Genomic DNA, 22,344 nt, shown 5'->3' on the forward strand with positions numbered 1-22,344 from the left:
AGTATCTTTCTGCCCTTTTTTTTTTTTTTATCTTATCCAGGCTACTCCTGGTAGATAGCACTCACACCCTTAATCCTAATGCCCTTGAGCCTAGCATTGCACCATGAATCAATTCTAGTGTCACACACTCTAGATTCAGCCATCTCTGAAAAACCTCCACCTATGGCTGCAAAAGGCCTTGGGGGAACATCTAGACACAAGTCATAACTCTGTCCCAGACCTCTGGGTTTCTCTCTGGCACTTGCTTCCCCCTATGCCTACAGTGCCAAAAAGGCAGAAATCCAAACCAAGATTATCTGATCCATCCCTCCACATCTGCTGCTGACTAAACCCTGAAGACTCTCTCTAGCCTGTAGTCCCTTCAGAGAAAAGTTGAATGAGAACCATGCAGTTCAGCTCTCTCTGCCCTCAGCATCCACCACTTCTAATCTTGTGGAAACCCACCAAGTTTCAGTCTGGTTCACGGATGCCATAGAGATGGCGAATCGAGTAGTTATCTCCTGTTATTATTTCCTATTCTGGACCATGTCCCAGAAGGAGAACCACTTGGCTGGGTTGGCACAGCAGGTAATAATGACTGGGGTGGTGCCATACTGCATCCACTCCTCTGGCCACATTGCCTAAAAGTTTTGTGCATTTCACAGAATAGCTCAATCTTTAGACCTGTGCCAGGAACAGAGCCCAGAAACTGGAAAGCACTTTCCTGTTATTATCTCAGATTCCTCTCTGCTTTTAGGTGGGAAATCCATGCAGTGTGGCCAGCACAGCAGGCAACAGAATCTGAGGTCAATATCCAGCTATAGCTACCTGCTGACTTTTTCAGAAAGTTTTTGTGCATTTCACAGAATGCTGCAGTGTGCAGACCTGAGCTGGGATCAGAACCTGTGTACAGAGAATACGTTCCTGTTATAATCTCAGACTCCTACCTTGTCCTGTTAGGGTGAACTGCATGGTTTGGCCAGCACTGCATGTGTAGATGTCTGGGATTAAGGCCCAGCTAGGGCCACCCTACTGGCTTCTTCTTGAGAAAATATTATATGTTTCACAGAATGGCAGTATCTTCGGACTTCACTGAGAGCATGCTCTTTTTGGAGGCCAGTTGCAGTTCTTATTCTATTTTCCCTTTTTCTGTGTTTCACCTGTTTGCTGCCCTGTCTAAGTTGTATTCTAGTAGTTGGTATCCCTGTCATCTCATGTAGCCAGGCACTGACTGACCTGGATGCTTATCTTGGAGCTAGTTCCTCTACGCTATGATTCTGGGTGTCTTATTTTATCATGCTAATGACAATGAAAATAAGTACAGCTTCTTTGGAGGACAATTTATTAGGATGCATCAAAATTAAAACTTCACATATTTTCTGACTTCAAATCTATTACTGTATAGCAACATTAGAGAAATCTTCATACATAATACACAAGCAAATATAAGAATATTAATGAATCTTTTGATTATAATAGCACAATTTAGACTTGGCCAAAAAAATTAAAATATGAGAATTATGAAATGCTATGTGACATCCAAAGAGAATATCATAAATCTCAGGAAATTTACATAGAAATACCTTTAAGGTATTTGTTGAATGAAAAATAAATGCCTACTGACATATATATATGTATATATATGTATATATATATGTGTGTATATATATGTATATATATGTATATATATGTATATATGTATATATAACTTAAGTAAAATGAAGTAAGTATATAAAATTTTTAGGTGTATGAAAGAACATAACATATAAGAAAAACTATGTTAGAAAGAGTGCTTCCTGTTAGAGTGAGGGGCTGAAACATGGGGTGTGATCAAAATGTCCATTAGCTTTATGTGTGATGTTTTTGCTTTTGTAATAAAAATGCACTTATATATCTTAGATAATTAAAAATTAATAGAAGCTCCTGCCCCCAAGGAAAAATATAAATTATTCTATGGATCTTTTCATCTTTAATATTCTATTTTAATTTTTTTATCTTTGAATCATGCTTTGTGAGCCATTATTCTAAATCATACCCTCTTCCATGAGTTACACATGTTTATATGCATGTGTTGGAATATGTGTGTATATATTGATATATATAAGAATATATGTATTTGTGTTAACATATATGTATATGTTAATTTGTAAATTTGAACAATGAAGACTTATGAAAAGTGTACCATTACTTTGAAATATAATCTAATTGAATTTATTCAGTAGAAAAGTTAGGGATTTCAGTCTCACTATTAAATAGAATATTTATCTTCTTGTTTTAATTTCATTCATACTATTAACTAAATTATATATAACTCTAGTCTCTCTTCCAGCTAAAATTAATGTGATAAGTTTTGTTATCATCTTATTTCTAACTCTGTTATCTAGAGGTAAACTTGCCAAACAAATAACATTTTTCTGTATACATTATTATTTCTCCATTGAATTTTTCCCACTTGATATTGCATGAATTACTAAATATATAAAATTAGCAAGAAGTGGAATAATATTTATATAAACTATATTTGAAAAGTCTATTCGCCTCTCAATATCTAAAACACAGATTTAGACTGTTTTCTTTGTATGGTGCTGTGACATTAATTTGACATTAGTTATAAATTTCCTATTGATTATAGAGAACTATTCAACCTTAATATTAGCAATAAATCTGAATATGTTATATAGATTTGTTATCAGAGAACTCATAAATTTACAGTATCACTGCTATTTTAATTGAAACTTGAAATAATTTGAAAATCATTGAATCAAAGTTCAAATAAATCATGAATTTCCTCCAAAAGTAGTTGATGTCTTCTTGTGTATTGAAAAATGAATTTGACTTTAACATAACACATTCTAAAATTAGCCATGTTGCTTTCATATGATTTATATTTTCTTTGAAGCAACCTTGCAAATGTGTCACTCTTTTATTTCATTTTATTCCAAAAGTATCATGAGAAAGTGTGCACAGACTTTCCTATTAGTATTTGTTTGACTTGTGTGTCTGGGTTCACTCCACAGGTTAGGCACATAGCAGAAATTTTTATTTTTCCATGAGAACCTCAAAAGAATGAAAGGAAATGACAGCAAGACAATATGCACTATCAGAAGGAATAAGAAGAAATTGCTTTTTTCCCCACTACTATTGGACAATATATGGATCGTATTTGTCACAGAAATAATGTGGCTCATTTATATTGAACCTATTCTTCTGCAGAGCTCAAAGAACTTTATGGGCATCTCATTAATCCTAAAGCCTTGCTATGAGCCAGGGACTGGGTAGCTTTTGTTCTTATTTTATGGCCCAGGAAACTGCAGTTTAAAGAATGTCATTGTGCAGACATTTGCAGAGTGTTCAGAAAACAACTCTAATGTGTAATGGATTAACTGTAATGTATGGACTATGATCAAGCAATAAAAGTCAAAACTGTTATCCAGAAGTGTTCTTTCTGAACAGGAGAGGAACTTTTTACTTTATTTATGGAGACTCAACAGTAATAATTGTCCAATGAGGCTAAATACTAAATCCAATTATTTAAAATGTTCTGACTCTTCTTACCTCTAGGCAGTTTTCTTATCCAGTTTACTTCATGAATATGACTCTTCTTCTTCTCATTCAGGATTGAAATCTTAATCCCTTACTCACTGCCACTAGTCTGTTCATTGTCTTGTCAAGTCTTGACAGTGTTTTCTTTCCTAGGCTTTTCACGTGGACCTTACTGTAGTTAATTTGGTATTTGAATATCCCCTAAAGACTCAAGTGCTAAAGACGTGGCCACCAGAATGGTACTACTGGGAGATGGTGGGGCCTAGTAATAGGACTTGAAGTCACTGGTTTTATACTATTGAAAGGGATTGTGAGACCCCTATTTCTACCTCTTTTGCTTCCGGGCCACAAGGTGAGCAGATTTGCTCTGCCCCGCCATGATGTGCTGCCTTGCCACAGCCCCAAGATAGCAGGCCCCATCCATCAGGGACTGAAACTTCCTAAACCGTGAGACAAAAATAAAATTTTTCTCTTTTTAGGTTAATTATTTTAAGGATTTTTATAGTAACTGAAAGCAGCTGAACAAAGATCTTTACCTGTCTTTCTTTTAAAGGCATCCTAGTTCATACAGATATTACTTCTCCTTGGGAAACTGTCACAGCTTCTAAACAGTATTGGCTTCATAACCTTAATTTTAGAGTGCAAGCAATCGTTATTTCTTACCAGCCACATAATTCTATGCAGCTCAAAGTTCCTAAGCTTTAGAGCCACTTCTATAAAATGGAGATAATAACTAGTGTAGTTTAAAAAGTTATATTATTGCACAAAATATGGAAATAGAATGAGATAATATATACCTAGTTCCAACTTCTCTGTCTGGCTCAAATGGGATCTATGTTTTATTAGTTTTATTGTATACCCTACTACAGTTCTATTCTTTTGTGCATATCACCTTCAGACTAATTTTTCTGAAATAAACTTTCATGGGACCCATACTCCGCTCAAAATCCTGTAAAAAGCCTCTAGTAACATACTTTATATCCTTCACATTTCTTAATCAACCACAAAAACCCTCCATAATAGACTATACAATTCCAGTATTCATCTATAGCATATGTAGTAATCTCCAGTTAACTATGGCTATGTGGCATTGTCTCTTCACTCCCTTATTTTCCTACCACAACTGATTTCATTGTGTTTATTCTTTTATCTGAAATCATCTCCTATAGTAAGTAATTTTCTTTATAGTTTGAAACATAGGCAAAATCCTGTCAAAGCCAGGATCATCCTATACAAGACATAGCTAATGAGAATTATTTTTCAGAGTTCCAGTACTAAAGTAAAAGGATCTCTTCTCTCCTTATGAGGAAAAAGGAAAAGTTGTTTCATAGAGCCAGGGTCTGATTTGCTGATCACTGATAATTCATGGGACACATGACATGATGGTTACTCATTAGCATTTTTGTTTGTTTCTTAATTTTTTCCCCAATTCTCTAAGGTCCCATTCATTTCTTACTTCCTCTAAAAAAAATCCACATTGTTGACTAATGGTGACAAAAAGGTTCTTTATATGTAGCACTAGATAAAATAATACTGGATTGTTATGAAGATTAAATGAAGGAGCTAAGAAGAAAATTTAAACCAATGTGAATAATCTTGAATTTTTCTCCCAAATCCATTACTATGTAAAAGCTTTTAAAAGATGACTGTGCATGGTGTGTTTGATATCCTACATATAGGAACTAACAAAGACTCCATTCCCATCCTTTTAGAACACATTAGTTTATTAACAGGACCATTAGTATTAGACTACAAGAGCAGCAATGTCTTTTGTTGTTCCATTACACCTTTTATTGTGACTTCAAAGAAAACTTTCAGTGTATTAAAAAGGATTACCTTAGTAAGAAGAAAACAGGCAAAGCATTACCTTAGATCCCTCTCTCTTTCTCTCTTATCTCTCTCTCTCCCTCCCCCATTTATTTTAACATGAATTTAGGTCCTATTTCACAAAGCATTTTGAAGAAATGCAGATCTAAAATAAGTTGTTAAATCGCACTCACAAAATTATACAAGTTTGTCATGAGAAAATTCTAGTACATATAAATTCTTAGGAAGAATTATTATTTGAATATTTGAGTGGAAAGACTGGAGTCGTGTGTACAAGTATTTCTCAGTCTCTATTTTGTGACCTATTAATTGAAAGGATTCCTTTGCAATGTATATTTGAGTATACTTTTCTTCCCCATGTATCTCTCCTCAATATATCCATCATTACAACACAAAAGTCACAATTCTATGTGTGACTAATAGTAAAACATGATTTTAGTGATATTTATAAGAAAAATTATAAATCAAGAAAAAAACTGTTGAAATCTTTCACATCTCCTGACCAAGAAGAACATTTTGTAATTGCAGTAGAACATTTGCTTGCAACATAGATGGGAGCACGGAGATTAAAAAATCCTCTTTCTACATCAAGCTGAGAAAGATTTCTGTTAAATTCATGTGAAGAATACTTTATATACATGATATGTTAACAATCCCAAAAGAAGTGGAAAAGTTCCCAGGAGTAAGTTCTCAGTGAACCAGAGCAAAGGCCAGATGTCTGTCTTTTTGGACTCTTTGTTTTTTTCTTTTTTTGGTAGCGGGGATCGAACTCAGGTCCTTGCGCTTGCGAAATGGAGGAACCACTGAGGCTAATCCCCAGCTGGACTCTTTTTTATGTCAATGTTCCCATGTAAAAAAACTGGAAATGCATAAAAAATAAGATCAGAGAATTATTTCACATCTAATATTTCATTTATCCTGACAACACCTATATCAGAGAAGCAAAGGTTAGTTATTTTCAACTTTTATTATTCAAAAACACCTAACAATAAGTAAGTACAGAAATGGAGTTATATTTTTCTGCCTGCTCAGTTAACCAGCCTCATAAAAATAATGTTCTCCTTACAATCTGCTATGATGAATTTTATTATAAATTAATGGCTGCATACTTTCATAACAGTAAGAATGAGGAAGACATTAACACACATCCACACAGTTCATTTGCTCTTTTGTAAAAAATGTGAACTTCACTTTCTCTCAAACTGAAAATTTTGCAAATCATTCCAGTATTTGTACCCTTCAAGTCTGAGACAAACTGCTTCTCTGGGGAGTGCCTCTGAGGGAGATGACTTTGCCCATGGTACATGTAATGTTCAGATGACCAATTATTCCAGTTATGAGTCTTGACTTCTCTCTGACATTAAGAGTAAAATAGATTATCTATCTCTTATTTGTTTTTCTTTTGATGTAATTTATATATGTTTCCAAATGTGTATGTTTTGGGAATGCTTTAGGGAATAAAATTGTCTTGGAGTAGACTTATATTAAGTAGGAAACCAGTTCTCATCCATACAATTATCCCCTTGAAATAGAAGTAAGAAATCATTTGCCAGTATCTGAATATTGCCACTGCCATTATAAATCCAAAATTTTACATAAAATGATAATCTAGCATTATAATTAAATACTAGGCTTAATAATGTCATTCATAGTGAACAAATTCCAACACAACACCTTTCTTAGCTATGAAGTAATCAAAACTTATCCTTACATTAATAAAAGCTTTTATTTATATGTATGTTTGTTAAGTTTAGAACAAATTCCTAGGCCACCTAGCAACAATTTTATGCATATTTACACATATTTGTTTGAAGGGAGAAAATTATGATAATGCATATATTGTGACACTTTTCACCTAAATAATTTCACTTTACCCATGTAAATGTTGAGTTTATACATCTAAACATGAATATTGTATTTTTAAGCTTGGGGAAAGTTAAGTAGCTCTTTTTGGTTCTGTGTTATATTCATGATCATAACTTTAACTGTGCTAATTAGAAAGAATAACCCAAATTACTATTAAGCAGACTTTTCCTGATTACTGCTATTTTAAAAATAAAATATTACTTTGTATGATCTTATGATCTTTTAATATCACTATAAACAGCCATTTTGTTTTACAGTAACTGAATGTTACTCTACTTTTGGTGTAAACATGAATGTAACTGATTTTTCAATGCTTAAATTCAGCATTAAAATATTGTGACATTTGCTATGAAATAGGGCAGGATTTTTAGTTTAAGAGTAGAGCAGTGAAAGAGTGTAGCCATCTGAGTCTTCATTTTTTTATTTCATATTTTATGAGTCATGAGTTTTAGGCTTATGATTGGACAGAACAAAATTCATTTGAACTTTAGTGTATTCATCAACCCAAAAAGTGTTCACTGGTCTCCTATATTTTACTAAGCAGTGCATCAACATTGAGAATATAGCAGTGAATGAGCCCTAGAGAGTGTATCTTTAGAGAAGTGAGCAAGAAGTGAAAAGGATTTGAACAGAGAGTAAGTGTAATAAATGTGCAAACAAATGCTTATGTGGGATTACAAAAGAACAAAGCTTCCCAGAATGGGAGACATCTAAGTCTTGAGTAAACTGTGTTCATTGAAATGCATAGTATTTTAAGAAGAGGCAATAAATATGCTGTGAAATTAAAGAAATTCTAATTATGAAAATGAACAGTAACAAAAATCCTACATGGTAAAAAAGGCCCTCCATACATCCATATATATGTGCATATATAGAGAGGGGGAGACAGAGAGAGGGAGAGAGAGAAAGAGAGAGAGGGAGGAAAGGAAATCAAGAAAGCAAACACTGACAAGGCATAGCACAAAGAGTTTTTAATTGGTTTTATTTTTAATAGTAACCTAAACCACATAGTGGTGACTCCGTCTAGTTTGAGAGAAGATGATGGTATTTGTAATCAATGGGTTATAAGATCCTGAAAAAATAAATGATTAGTATAGTCACAAGGACTGGCCAATTAGTGTACTGGTCATTTCTGAAAAATTTAGTGGGCTCAAATAAAAATGGAAAATAGTGGGTCAGTTATTTAACAGTCTGATTTCCATTGAAGTGGCAGTCCTTGAAGAGAGTAAAATTAGGTATACTGGGATAGCATCACTAATATCATTTTGTTCATTTGATTATTTGGGACCTTTTTTTTAGTAAAAATTCAACATAAAATACACTTTTAAATCTCTCTTCTTTCAGCTCTCTGATTATTTGGTTTTCTGGTAAGTGGGCAGTGTTTATAGTTTTAGTTTGTTGATCTTTTAGAATCTTAAATTATAATAGCTGAAAACCAAGAAAAGAAAAATTCAAATCAGTTAGCTATTGTAATGTTTATTCATGGTTTAAAGAAAGTGTTACAAATGTAATTTTGCTGTTTGAATGACCAAATTCATCTTTGAGGAAAGGACAAAACCAAAATGCTCTTAGCGCATTTTAAACCTGTTATTGCAGTTAGCTTATGAACAGATTTCTTACCCATTTTGAAAAAGACTGAAAGAACTGTTGATTTGGGGTGTATAGCTGTAGTAAAAGTTCTGTCATCTTTAATTTTCGGTAAGGGAACACAAACACAGTTTCTGTCCCTTTAGTCCTACTTTTTAAAAATATGTTGTTGCTATGAAAATTATGTGAATTGTGCTCTGAAAAAATGTGCACTGACTTAGCCCAATGCTTATCTACTGTGTATATAAACCACCTGGGGATCTTATTAGAGTATAGATTTGGATTCAGTCCTGTGCAAGACCAGCAATTCTGCATTCCTTTCATGTGATTGTTGCTTGCCCAAAGGTGCACATTGAATGTGTACTTCAACTCACTGTACTTGAGTAGCATGAATGTCAGATTTACACACAGACACGCACACAACAAGTGCTGGCACTCATTTTTTCTTCTCGGTACTGGGAATCGAACGCAGGACCTTGTGCTTGCAAGGCAGGTGTGGCGCCACTGAGCTAAATCCCTGGCCCAAGCACTCATTTTTCTTTACAGCCATAAGCAGATGTGATTGAAGTAAGCATCAGTAGTTTGAAGAACATAATGCAAAACTTATTAAATACGTACAATTAGAAAGCTTTTTTACTTAATTCCTTCTAAATGCTTCCCACTGTGATACATTGTATGTTTCTGAGCTGATGTACTCTTTTTCATTCTCAGAAAGTCAACATTCCCAAGGCCTTTCCAGGTCTCCTTGGTAGTTCCAGAACGGTAGTACATGGAATGACAATATTGTCACAGTGAAATTCTTTGCTACATTTCAAGGAGTATGTTAATGGCAAAGTCAGACTTAGGATTCTCTATGTTCAAATTCCTCATTATACTATATGTGTGGGATTGTAACAGGGATTGAATTATTGATGGAATGGATCTATTTTGATTGATAAATTATATAAAGTGCAGAAAGTGAATATCTAATTAATTATCCACTAAAATAAAAATTGCTGTCAATTATTATTGAGCATAAACAATATATATGACATCATATAAATGCTGTAGTATAAATGTTAGAGTCCTAAGATGTAATGTCAGTTTTCCTATATGATACCCTTTGCACCGAGGCACATAATTTGCCAAATTTTCGTATCTAGTGGATTCTTACAATTCTTAAATATATTTTAAAATATAACTGAATAAAAATGGTGTACATTTTTAGTTTTATTCAATCCCTCTTCATAATGTAAGAAAGTGAAATTCTTCTCTCAGCTCCTATTCAATAGATGGTTTTAAAAAAACTATGGTGTATAATTTAATCTTAGCATCCTAGAACATCCTGCTTTTAGTATCTGCTCTCAGATGGGAACTGTTTGTCAAATCTCCATTAAGGTAAAGGTGAAAAATTAATGAACCACTTACTTCAGATATTTCAAAACTAATGCAAGTCTATTAGTCTTGCAGCACAAAAAATATCAACGATTTTGGTATGTTCAATTATGGGTTAGGACTCACTCATATTTAACTTTTAAGTAGATTGTTTTATGTGCTTAACAGAGCATTCCAGGGAAAAATGGAATAAAGTTATTGATTTTTTTATTAACTGAAAAATATATCTTCAAGATGATCTTGTTTACTAAAATATTTTCATCTGCAAAAGGTAATTTTACAACAAGATGAACCAGTGAGTTGACGGCGATAGATAGGCTTTGAAAGTCTATTTCATAATCAATTGGGGGAGGGTAGCAGTTAGCTGAGAAGAAGTCATAAAACTATATATATTTATACAGTTTTATTATATAAACTATATTTATATAAATAATGCAAAGAATTATAAATCACTCTTCAGATTTCCCCTGCTCCATTTTATAGGCATTCAGAAGACTAGTAAGACTGAAGCATTTGAATTTTTTTCACACTGTTGTGATTTCCTTTCTTTTTTTTACCAATTATCTCCTGTTGTGTTCCTGAGAACGTGCTAGCCACTCTGAATCATATAATGTGGATGACATGATCCTGTTCTTCCCAAATTAGTTTTGAGTGAGGAAGTAAGGATTGAGGAAACCAAGTGTTTTTACATAGTGATCATGTTAGTTGAAAATGGCAAGCAGTGCCAAAAAGATACAGATACATCATGCAGTCCTGGAGGAATCAGTGAAAGCCTCATGCAGAAGGTGGCTTTTGAGTTAGGCTTTAAAGGACACGTGGAGTTCAGACACATAGAATGCATGCGGTGTATGGGAATTACAAGTGGAAAGAAGGATGTAAGTAAAAGCAGAGAAGATGTAAATTACAGTGTGTAGGGATTTATTGAGTTTTAGCATGAGATGTGTGAAGAATAGTGACAGTAAATAATGTTGGAAATGTTAAGTTTGGACTGGAGAGAGGTGAAATCATGTTGTTCCTCAAGCCATTTCATTTTGTATTAGAAATATGCCAGTACCCAACATCCACTAAAACTTCTCAATATGCTCCATTTTGTATTGGAAATGTGCCTGTACCCAACATCCATAAAAACAACAGGCAGCACACAAATACTGTTTTGTTGTCCCATGTACAGTACAAGTGCCAAGGCAGTGGCTGAAGGGGACAGGACGTTCTGGAGGACCAGAGAGAGATGGTTAGTGTGCCAGGCACTGTCTATACTTAGAGATATGAATTGCATTGGCCCCGGTGTGGCGCAGAGTAGAACCAGGGCTATCTTTTCTGCTGAGAAGGGCTTCCCTGAGGTCTGCACACCCCTTTCAGTCTGCATCAGCAGCCCGTATGACTATGAGCCTTTTTCATGTGGACTGGTCAGGGTCTGGTTCGTGGGCACCAACCTGTGCAGTCTGGTGGAGCTCCTTCTCAGAAAGGCCCCATGCTTGATGTAATGCTCTGCTATTGCCATATTGAAATTCTTCATACTTTCTGAACAAGCAATCCCATGCTGTCATTTTGCTCTGGGCCCTGAAAATTATACAGCCAGTCATAGTGGCGTGACATGAAAGTGGTTGGGGAGCAGTGAACTACACTGTGGTCAAAACACAGTGTCATGTATCCGTATAAAGGAGTTACTAAATTATGAGACCGGCACTGTGCTCATACAACAAAATTGATTCTAAGCTTAAATCTTTGTTATTGTTTTCCTCAAGACCGTGACTTCCACAGCTGCCACAGGCCTAAGCTAAATATCATTTTAGCCTTGTGGTTTTCCAGATGATAAATTAAGGAAACACCGTTGAGAGATATTTTCTCATTTACACAGTGTCTCCTGGAGCCTCGCTACCAGTAGCATTGCACTCTGCACCCCCTGCAGTCCCATCAAATTAAATTCTGAGGAAACCTTTAGCAATTATTTCCCTAATAAAAGTTCTGAAAAATATAACACTGGGTTGAAGCATTATTAGCTGTCTGATAGACATTCATTTTGTATTTCCTTTTGTAAATCAGTAACAATATTTAAGCTATTTTTTCCCTTATTTCTTCAAGGACAATTCAATGTATTTTCTCCATCCTCTTTACTCTGAGTATTGATATATTTTTCTTGAACTTGTATTATCACAATTGCTTTCTCTGCTTATTTTTATTTAATGTTTATTGTTTCAAAGTTATCGATTAATGGGGTTTTGTAATTAGTTAACGCTTCTCTGGGGCTTAATTAATAGGTGTCACCTCCTACTCTTTTTCATACCTCCTCTCCCTTCTCATTATCTCCCATAAGGCAAATATTTGATTACTTTTTAACATCTTCAGCTGTCACTTATTTTTATATTTAGCTATTTCTCCTCTCTCCATAATATGCCTGGCCATAGTCATCATTTTTTCAGTTTTATCCATTATATTGACTCACCACCCTGATAGATACAGATTTGCCTGTCACAAGTCTCCTCATACATCACTCTTGGCTTTTTGCCCATTTCTCTTTTTTTCTACAAAGAATCAACTGTTTTGTTTACTTACAATATCATTGGTATTCTTATAATTATTTAAATATTATTTATATTGTGTCTTTAGATGTCTCTCTTCCCAAATTTTGGTCCGTTGAAAGTTAATTGCTTTCTCACATTATATAATAGATTTCTTATTTTTCTACATATGTCTAGGAAGCTTTCAAATCCTCCCCCGATCTTACTGTGAACACTCTTGTTATCTTGGCAGGCATCTTTATTCCTGTTAATTTCACCCTCTTGGAGACCCTCTTGCTCAATCCCTTGGCTCTTCCTCTTGTCCTTACTGGGAGATGGCACCAGGGACATTGGCTGACAGTTCACGCAAAGGCAGAATTAAGCCCATTTCAAGTTCTGTGCATGGGTGGGATTTATTGAAGAGTGAGTTTTGACATAGGGTGTCTGGGGTAAGTTGTTTTATTGGTAAAGCTCTTGATTTTCAGTATTTTTAGATATTTTCTGTTGACTTGGTCATATTTACTACTAAGGTATCTTCTATTGCTTCACATGGAGGGAAGGAATTGGGTGCCAAGAGTGTAAAATATCTGAAGAGTCTCAGCAATAATAACACCATCCTGGTTTAATCATAATATACGTCACTGTATCTGATGTTTCACTATTCTACGTCTCACTGCTTTCTACTTGAGTGGAGAAGGAAAAAGCACTGACAGTGACTCGGTTTGCAGTTAGGGTTTCATCATATCCTCCTACATCCAGCTCCTCCTTCACCCTGCCTAAAGAGATAGCTAAGCCTTTCTAGGTTCTGTGGCACAAACTGTATTGCTTCTCAGCTTCCTTGCTGCATTTTAGGTTTAGGGCTCTTTCTGCCTGCTATGTTAGCTGACACTTATTCATCTACTTTCCAACTTCCGAATCATATTCCTACCTATTCTCTTGGCCCCTATGCTATTGCATTCATTTGTTGTCATTACAGTGTTTTATGGTGCAGTAGAAATTATCTTAAGCAAGCATACATACTTGTATTTGAGCTAAATTTTTAGGAAGTATCTGAAATCAGTTTAATTAGTAGGCAAAGTATAACTAAAGACTAAATAAATTAAAACATATAAACTCACAGCTCATAATCTAAGTACTTATTACAAAAAATTTCTCTTTGTTTTTAAGTTATATTTACTAAGGATTCTCTTCCTTTCTCTTTTGAATGCAGATGGAAGCTTCAGACAAAACCAATCAAACCTCACCTCTCTGTTAGTGCAGCCCATATCTGCATCCCTTGTTGCAAAACTGATCTCTTTACCTACAGCTGGAACCAAAAGTGAGATCTGCAGTCCTCTGGAACTTCCACATAATGGTAAAGTGTTTAATGTTCTTCTGTGTATCTTGCGGTCTTTATAAGAATTGTAATCAGTTAAAACAATCTCTTAAATTGACATGTGTAGGATTATTCTTTTCAGAAAGATTGACTTTTAATAAGGGGAATATCTATACTATTTGTTTTACTCAGTAGGGACATTTTTGCAAAGTGATTTTGATAAAGACTAAGAGTTGACCAAGCTAAGGGTTTTAAAAAAAGAAAGAAAGCATTTTGAATTGATACAAAAAAAATTCGCTTTATAAATAAAGTATTTTGTACATGCACAAAAATCTGCTTAACATAGCTTCCCAGTTTCAGTGGTCTTATTGCCTGCCAAGATTCAGTGGATAGCAGGCAGCTTTCTGGGGTAGGAAGCCTTTTAGTATAAAGCATTCAAGCCTAATTCCTGCAATTGACTAAAAAATCCCTCTGTCTATATGCATCATGGCCTGAGAGATGCTTCTTCTATGGCAGTGCAGTTTGTCAGGCCTTGTTGGGCCGTGCTGGATAAAACTGAAGTAGTTAAGCTCCTGTGGTGGGATAAAAGCCATGGGCTGCATCTGATTCCTGCCTCCAGCTTCAGCATTAGAATTCTAAAGTAGAGACTCTCTTTACATATTGTTAAATTTGTCTCTAGTTGCTGTGAACTACCACTTAAGGGCTTTGTTTTTTGTGTTCAGATCCAAGGGCTCAACTAGCTGCATTTTATCTCATCTGTTTTACTGTTGACAACAAAAGCATTAAAAATGTTTTGAAGAACTAAAAAGTCTGAATGCATTCAGGGTGGTTCTCTGTTAAGAGACATTCACTTTTCAACATCATGTAGGTTGAGACACTCCTAAACTCATTACCAATTGAGCAGAGCAGATAATATAAAAATGGTAATGTGCCTATGTCTCAAAGAAAAGAGCTTTTCATTTTGCTTTGTGTTTTTTGTCATTTATTCTGAGCCACAGGAATTAATCATGAGCTTTATTTGCTAAACATGTGTGCTACATCAATATAATATGTTAGTTACAAAGAAAAATCAAGACTTGTAAGGGAGTAGATTTAGGCTTGTATTTAATTAATACAATCAACATATCTTAGAGCCCCTAATGCATCTGAGCCACCATCCTGCGCCCAGGTACTTGATATTTCCCAGCATCATAACTGCTCACCTATCACCTTTGCACCAGAAGTCTTTGTGTTTATGTGGACAAAAAGAGTAGCACATTTTCTATCATCTCATTTTGCTGTGAGAATTGAAGTATAATATATGTCTTAATACCTTTAGATACTGTAAATGTCAGGTGAATTAGAAAGTTGCTTCCATAATAAGTAACTATAGCAATTTCCTTCACAACATGAAAATAATGCCTTAGCAAAACACAGTGAGGCTGTATAGCTCTATATCCATAACAAATTAACACATGTGAAACTCATAAGGCAAACTGAGATATATGCTGAAACCTGTTTACAGTTCCACTTTTAAAGACACAACAAGATAGGTCTGCCTTCTAAAGAATTATGCTATATCAAGTTTTCATCATGGACATAGTAGTCATTATTATTTTTTAGAAAAAATTCAGACAGATATATTAAATCACTAAGAAGGCATTTCATATTATAATGAGGCCTTCATTTGTTAAAACAACAGGTATTTTATTTAAATTTCCCAAACAAAATAGTAAACAGAATAATGGCCATTTGCCCCAGTGTTTTGGAAAATAATGCTCATGATTCATCCAAGATAATTAACTTATATTTTCTTATAAACAAACATAATGTGAATTCATTGTTCATTATGATATATATCATGATGGAAAATGAAAATAATACTAAATGCAGAGCTGTTCTTTCAAGCAATAAAATCAATGCTTGTTCTTTATGGATTAAAAGCATTTTAGAACATTATAATTATGTCTTATTGTTGAATTTTCTAAGTATATTCTTAATTTTGATGTAGGAAAATCTTCACTAATCAAGTTTGGACAGAAGTATATTAAAAATACATGTGCAAATCAACCATTTGTGTTACCATTTAACTATTTTTATATACTAAGCCATACTTTTCTAAAATCAAGAAAACATTATAGTAGAATTATTCTATGTGGTTTCCCAATATCTGATTTCTTTTTCTCTTTTTTGCCACATTTTCAAACAATAGGAGTAGATTTGACCAAACTCCAGAGCAGGTCCTGATTGGCTCAAGCCCATTGGCATATCACATTTAACCATATTATCACAATTGAAGGATGGTCAAGGTCTGACCAAACAATAGTAACACTCATTTTTTAGCCTTGAACAATGACTCATTTTAACACTAGACAAAGAAAGCATGTAGCTCCAGAATATTGATAGCTACAATGGGACCCAGAGAAGGTTTTGTATCTGAAAATAAAGCTGGATCCAACTCAGAATGAAAATAAAAGAGGGAGAGTGAGAGAGAGAGACAGACAGAGAGAGAAGGGAAGATACATATCATTTGGAGACTAAAAAAATGCTTATCGGGAACCAAATCCATTGAACTGTTTATATATATATTCCTATATATATATTCCCATATATATATATATCCCATATATATATATATATATATCCCATATATATATATATCTCATATATATATATTCCCATATATATATATATTCCCATATATATATATATTCCCATATATATATATATATATATATATATATGAGTTAATATCTCTGTTTTGTTTTATCAAACTTTATTTTGTTTTCACTAGTTGGCAACTGGAAGTTATCTGATATGGAACATAAAATTTTAACTAAACAAAGGAATTAGATGTCTGCATTCACAAAACAGGCTCAGTGAAGTGACACAGGGAGCAAAACATTTGTATAGAGATCTCTGAGAGAACTAAGGCAATTGTATGAAGATTTAAAAAAGAATTAGGAGGAACTTTCTTTTCCTTAATAAACACGGATTATTTCCATTGATTAGATAACTGGGCACTGACTGCATTTCATTTCCCTGGGTCTTCCTCTGTAGATCATACCCATTAATCTAATATATTGTCAGTCTCTGACCTTGAGGTTCAGTTAGAACATGGAAATCTCTTGTGGTTAAAATCCGTAAGTATAGTGAAAAAGTGAGATGAAAAGTTATAAAATAAATTTACATAATTTAGGCTGAAAAACAGAAATGAATCAAATTAAAAAGAAGCATTTGGATAAATTTGATGTGTCCACTATTTTGAAAAAAAAATGCCTGTTTCTATGTTGGATGAAACTTAGCAGTGATTATAAGTTTTATGTAAGTTGGAAGTATGTTTCTTAAGACAGATACATATATATACATATATGTATAATATCCTCACTTACAATTTGATATATTCTTTGTTGAAAATCAGTTCTATCAGAATAATATAATATCTAACTGATAATCTTATTTATAATTTTAACCTATCCTATTTCAAATATCTTTTTAATTTGGTAGTAGCTACTAAAGAATTCATTATTAGCATTTCTTGAACAGAAATTTAAAAATGTATTGAGCATATTACTATTAAAAATTATTACACACAAATTTATTGACAAATAGTTCATTTTAACTTTTCAAATCCATTAACAAGAAATGTTAGTTAACTTCAATCTGGCATTATTTTTTGTTACATATACAACAAATCAGTGTGTTCAGAGTAGCTCCCAAATTGCTACCTTTGAGAAATATACGTAATATACAAAAGTATATTATGCTATTCTATTTAAAGAATCTCTTGAGATTTTCTATTTATCCATCAGTCTATCTATGTATCTATCTATTTATCTAGGTATCTATCTATGTATCTATCTATGTATCTATCTATCTATCTGTGTATCTATCTATCTGGCTATCTATCTATCTTTATCTCAATAGACAGTGGAGTGAATTTGATATGATGTGTCCTGCTTTAATTCCTGGTATAATAAGTGAGTAACCTTTTTTGCTGTATCCAAAGGAAAAAAAAATAAGTAGGCCTGAAAAGAGAGAACTGCAAACTTGTTTTAGTATGGAGTTGATATGTTAGGTTTCTGTAACTGTAACAAAAATGCCTGAGATACCCAACTCTGAAGGATGAAGGATTTATTTTGGCCCAGTGTTTTGGAGGTTTTGACCAATAGTCTCTTGACCCTGTTGCTTCTGGGTCTGTGTCAAGGCAGTATCATGGCAGAGGGTGTGTGGGAGAGTAAGCTCTTTACCTCATGGCTACCAAAGAGGATGACCCCTATAGGGTCTCAATATCTCTTTCAAGGCATGTAACCTAAATTCCTTCCACTAAACTCCACCTCCTACAGTCCCACCCACCCCAGCAGTGCCACAGGCAGGAAAGGAAGCTTAAATACCTGGGACCTTGGGGGACATTTAACCAAACCAAACCATAGGCTTTAATAACTTCCAGCCTTCAACAAGAAAGAAAATATCAGGAAATTGGGACTAATTTTAATTTGTGCAGATACTTTCTATACAACACACATGTGGCTACAGTAGCTTCTCCTAGTTGGAGAAAAAAAGTTCAGTGTGCTAGATCACTTTAGGAAAGAATACTATGTATGGTGATAAATGTGAGCTAGATGTTGGGATTCACTGAGCTCCACAGAGGTGACACCCAATCTCATGGCTCTTCCAGTAGCCCCTTGCACAGTGGACCTAGGAGTCTGAGCTAGAAGCTCATACAGAGTAATCTGCAGAGGTAAAGATCAGCATTCATGAGGTGCCAGTCTGAAGTCCTCAGACAAAAGGATAAAAGAAAAGAAAAGCTTCAGAATTCGCTTTGAAGGACTATTCATCAAGGATCTTAAATGGAGTGAGCATAGGTGGGGAAACTATTGTCCAAAGTGCACAGAAAGTAGAGTCCCTCCTTTGTTTCCTGGGGAGAGCAGGTTGGGCTCACTGGGGGTGACAGAACTGTCATTCACCCAGAACTTCTCAAGTTTCTAGCTTTCTCTTTCAACAGTGTTGGTGACTTAGTTTAGATTTAGTCTAGGGTTTTTATTTCTTTGTTTGCTAAAACACCAAAAGGCAACCTGAGATATACACTTCTAAGTGAGATCATTTTAACAAGTATTTTCAATTTTTTTTTAATATTTCTGAGCAATTTTTATAGTTTTTTACATAGTTATCTCAAATTTTCAAGTACCTGTCACTCCTTATAAATTACAAAATCTTCAACTAGGGTTTATAAGTTATATGTGTGATAAAACCCATTAGAATATATCGTATTTTCTATTTTGCTGACCCATTCTTCAAAATGGATAGGTATTATAATTTATTAAATTGCATTAATCTCATGATGTCTCAATAAATTTTGTATTAAAAGATTTATACAAGTTTTTCTTTTCCTGATATATGCATTCTTTGGTTGACTCTCACATGCAAACACACACACACACACACAGGTTAAGAATGAAGAATTTAAATTAAAAATTTAAGTAAAGAACAGTACTGTACATTTAGGTAAAATTTAAGACAATAAATAATATAACAATATTAAAGAGAAACAGAAAAAAGATTTATATGTGAGTCCTAACCTTTTTTTGCAAAACACATACTACTTATGGTACATAAACTGTTACAAAATCTACAAAAGAAATAAAAGTTTCCTAGAACATTAGTGAGATTATATAATCTAGATGTCAAAACTAGATTACAACAAATGATAAGTAAAATTATCAACTAATAATTTATTGCTATATATGCAAATATCCTAAAAATATGAGTCATCAGGTAAAGAAAATGGGTTGTGATCAAGCACAGCTTATTCCAGAAATACATGCATTTATAAACACTGTAGAGGAGAAGCTTTAGAATCATCTTAATACATGATTAAACATTTGTTTATGGTAAAATCTCTTAGTAAAGTAACAAGCAATATTCTTACTTTGATAAAAGGAATTTCCCAGAAATCTAAAGCAAACATTTTTAAAACATAAAATCTTTGAAACATTATTTTAATGGTCAAGAACAAAGGACAAAGAGCATGGAGTGTTGCTATCACTGCTCCATTCAGTAGTAGACAAAATGAAACAATCAAAAGCTATAATGATTCCAAAGTAATAAAATAAACTATTTGTTTGCAGTAAGGAATTATCTTCATTGAACACTAACAGAAATAATAATCCTAAATATCAACTCTAGAATATATAGGAAATTAACCAGAAGACTCATTATAAGACCAGAATATGCATTCAATAGCATACTTACATGCAATACAAATAGGCATAAAAATCTTTGTCCAAATAGCTAGAAAAATAAAACAGAAATTAATAATGGTTGTAAAAATTGTTGTGGAGAAAAATATAAAAATATGATGAAAGACATAAAAGCAACTAAAATAAACTGAGAAGCATATCATGTTCACATACTGAGTTAATATAATATCCTCAGGTTTATTAATATCATATGATCCTAATGAAATCTTGAAATACCATTTTAAGATACACAAAATGTTATTATTAAAGTTCATATTAAAATACTGGTCATAAATATGCTCCAAATTGAACAATAATTAAGTTATGACCATGGTGATGATAATAATGGTAAAAGAGACACCACCTTATATATCCTAAAGCTACATTAGTTAAAACAGTATGGCACTGATTGTAATGAAATTCAATAGCAAGGCTGAAATATAAATTATGTATTAATTCTGACCCATTCATCACAGCATAAGTTCTACATTAATGGAAGTTGTTAATAATATGAGGCAGAGGAGAGAGAGGAATACCTTGAATCATAATTTGGGCTAATTTTTTCTATAAACCTGAAACTACTCCAGAAAACAAAGTCTGTTAATTTGAAAACAAACAAATTGCATATAATCTGAAGTAAAAGCACAGATTCAGCATACTGATTTTCCAGTTAAATCGTTGGTGTGAATTTAAATTGTAACACTTAAAGAAGAAGCAATGTATTCATCATAATTTTCATCTAGCAGTAAGAAGTGTCAAGAGAGGCTTTTTGGTGTACAGGGCTGCTTACCAATGGCTCTGATTGCCACCCTCTGCCTGAATACCACAGTCTGACCCAGCTGCAGTTCAGATTTCACCAGAAATGCCCACCCTATTCCAGACTTCCCAGGACCCATCAAGAACAAGTTCACTGTCCTTGGGGCCAGGGACTTAGGTCAGTGGTTTCGCTGCCTGCCTCACAAGCGCAAGGTCCCGAGTTTGATCCCTGGTATGAAAAACAAAAAAACCCCAAGTTCACTCATGTCACCACCCAGGGCCTTCAAACACTGCATCAGGGCTGTGACTGGAATCTCTCTTGACTGGGGTTTTCATCTTACTTGCAAATTTTTTGAGTGTCAAGCATAAATAGAAGAATTTAAAGAAGCACAGCGCTTAGTGGAAATTCATAATAGAAGTGAACATCTAAGAGTGTAGAAATAAAGATCCAAATTATGAAAATAAGAATCGTTGTACTTTTAATTTGTATAATAGAGATTTTAATAATAATGAGTTATATAGGAAAAGTTAAATTTTCTTCGACGTGTTCTGTTTCTTAAATATGAAACATTTCAATACTCACTGGAAATATTTTTTTCATCTATCCTTTGAAAAGTATGAGTTGCCTACCTCTCCTGGAGGTCATTGGTGTGCTCTCATATTTATCCCTGTTGTAGCACTGAATTCAAGTCTTAGAATTGCCTCATTATACCTCTGAAGTTCTATGAGACTAGGCATTGTGTCTTAGTCATCATTGCATAACAGAAACCTAAAATAGATTCTGCACAAAATATTGAATAAATATTTAGCAAAAAAAACTTTGGCTATTTGAGAAAAACTTGAGTTTTGTAGAATACTTTTGGTGATGATATTAGAAAATAGATTTTAATGATTTAATTTTAATTTAATTTTAAATAGATTTAATTTTAATTTTAAGAAAAAACAATATAGGTAAATAAACATCCTTTGTTTTTCAGAAATAAGAATTGTCAGCATGAAAGTTCAGACAGTCACAAAATTTCAAACAGTTACAAATGTGGTTGGATATGTCAAGGGCTTGGCATCTCCAGGTGAGTAGGGTTAGATATTTACAATCTACACTTTATATCAAACTTGACCAATAAATATTCTGTAGTAATTGAATAACATAGTTAAATATTTTACTTTAGGTATAACAAGAAGATTATGCTATTCTAAGAGTGGATTGATATAAAACTAAGAAAGTATAGTTATATTATCTTTTCTACTGTTACCTTTTCAAAAACAAACTTTAATACAGAATGTGTGTTGGGTGCAATGAGAAAAATAGTTTAGGTTTATTAAGCTGGCATGTGCTACAAAAGCCTTATTATGTTTTTTTCTTTTATTCACTATAACACCA

The 22,344-nt window shown here is 33.6% G+C and overlaps 1 protein-coding gene and 1 pseudogene across 11 annotated transcripts in view; one reads left to right on the forward strand and one right to left on the reverse strand.

The window, feature by feature from the left end:
* The window catches only part of LOC147825343 (serine/threonine-protein kinase Nek5 pseudogene), a 64,070-nt pseudogene extending 51,045 nt beyond the window's left edge, over positions 1-13,025 (reverse strand).
* Naaladl2 (N-acetylated alpha-linked acidic dipeptidase like 2) overlaps positions 1-22,344 on the forward strand; it is an 891,856-nt gene that overhangs the window by 534,228 nt on the left and 335,284 nt on the right. For all 11 annotated transcript variants that reach the window (XM_087186985.1, XM_087186986.1, XM_087186979.1 and 8 more), the window contains 2 exons: positions 13,885-14,028; positions 21,941-22,033. In XM_087186985.1, coding sequence (XP_087043111.1) covers positions 13,885-14,028; positions 21,941-22,033 — 237 coding nt within the window. The remainder of the gene's footprint in view (positions 1-13,884; positions 14,029-21,940; positions 22,034-22,344) is intronic.

Source organism: Heterocephalus glaber, unplaced genomic scaffold (genome assembly GCF_053883595.1).
Source record: "Heterocephalus glaber isolate CG9 unplaced genomic scaffold, H.glaber_assembly_v1.0 deba00001504, whole genome shotgun sequence".
NCBI classification, from domain to species: domain Eukaryota; kingdom Metazoa; phylum Chordata; class Mammalia; order Rodentia; family Bathyergidae; genus Heterocephalus; species Heterocephalus glaber.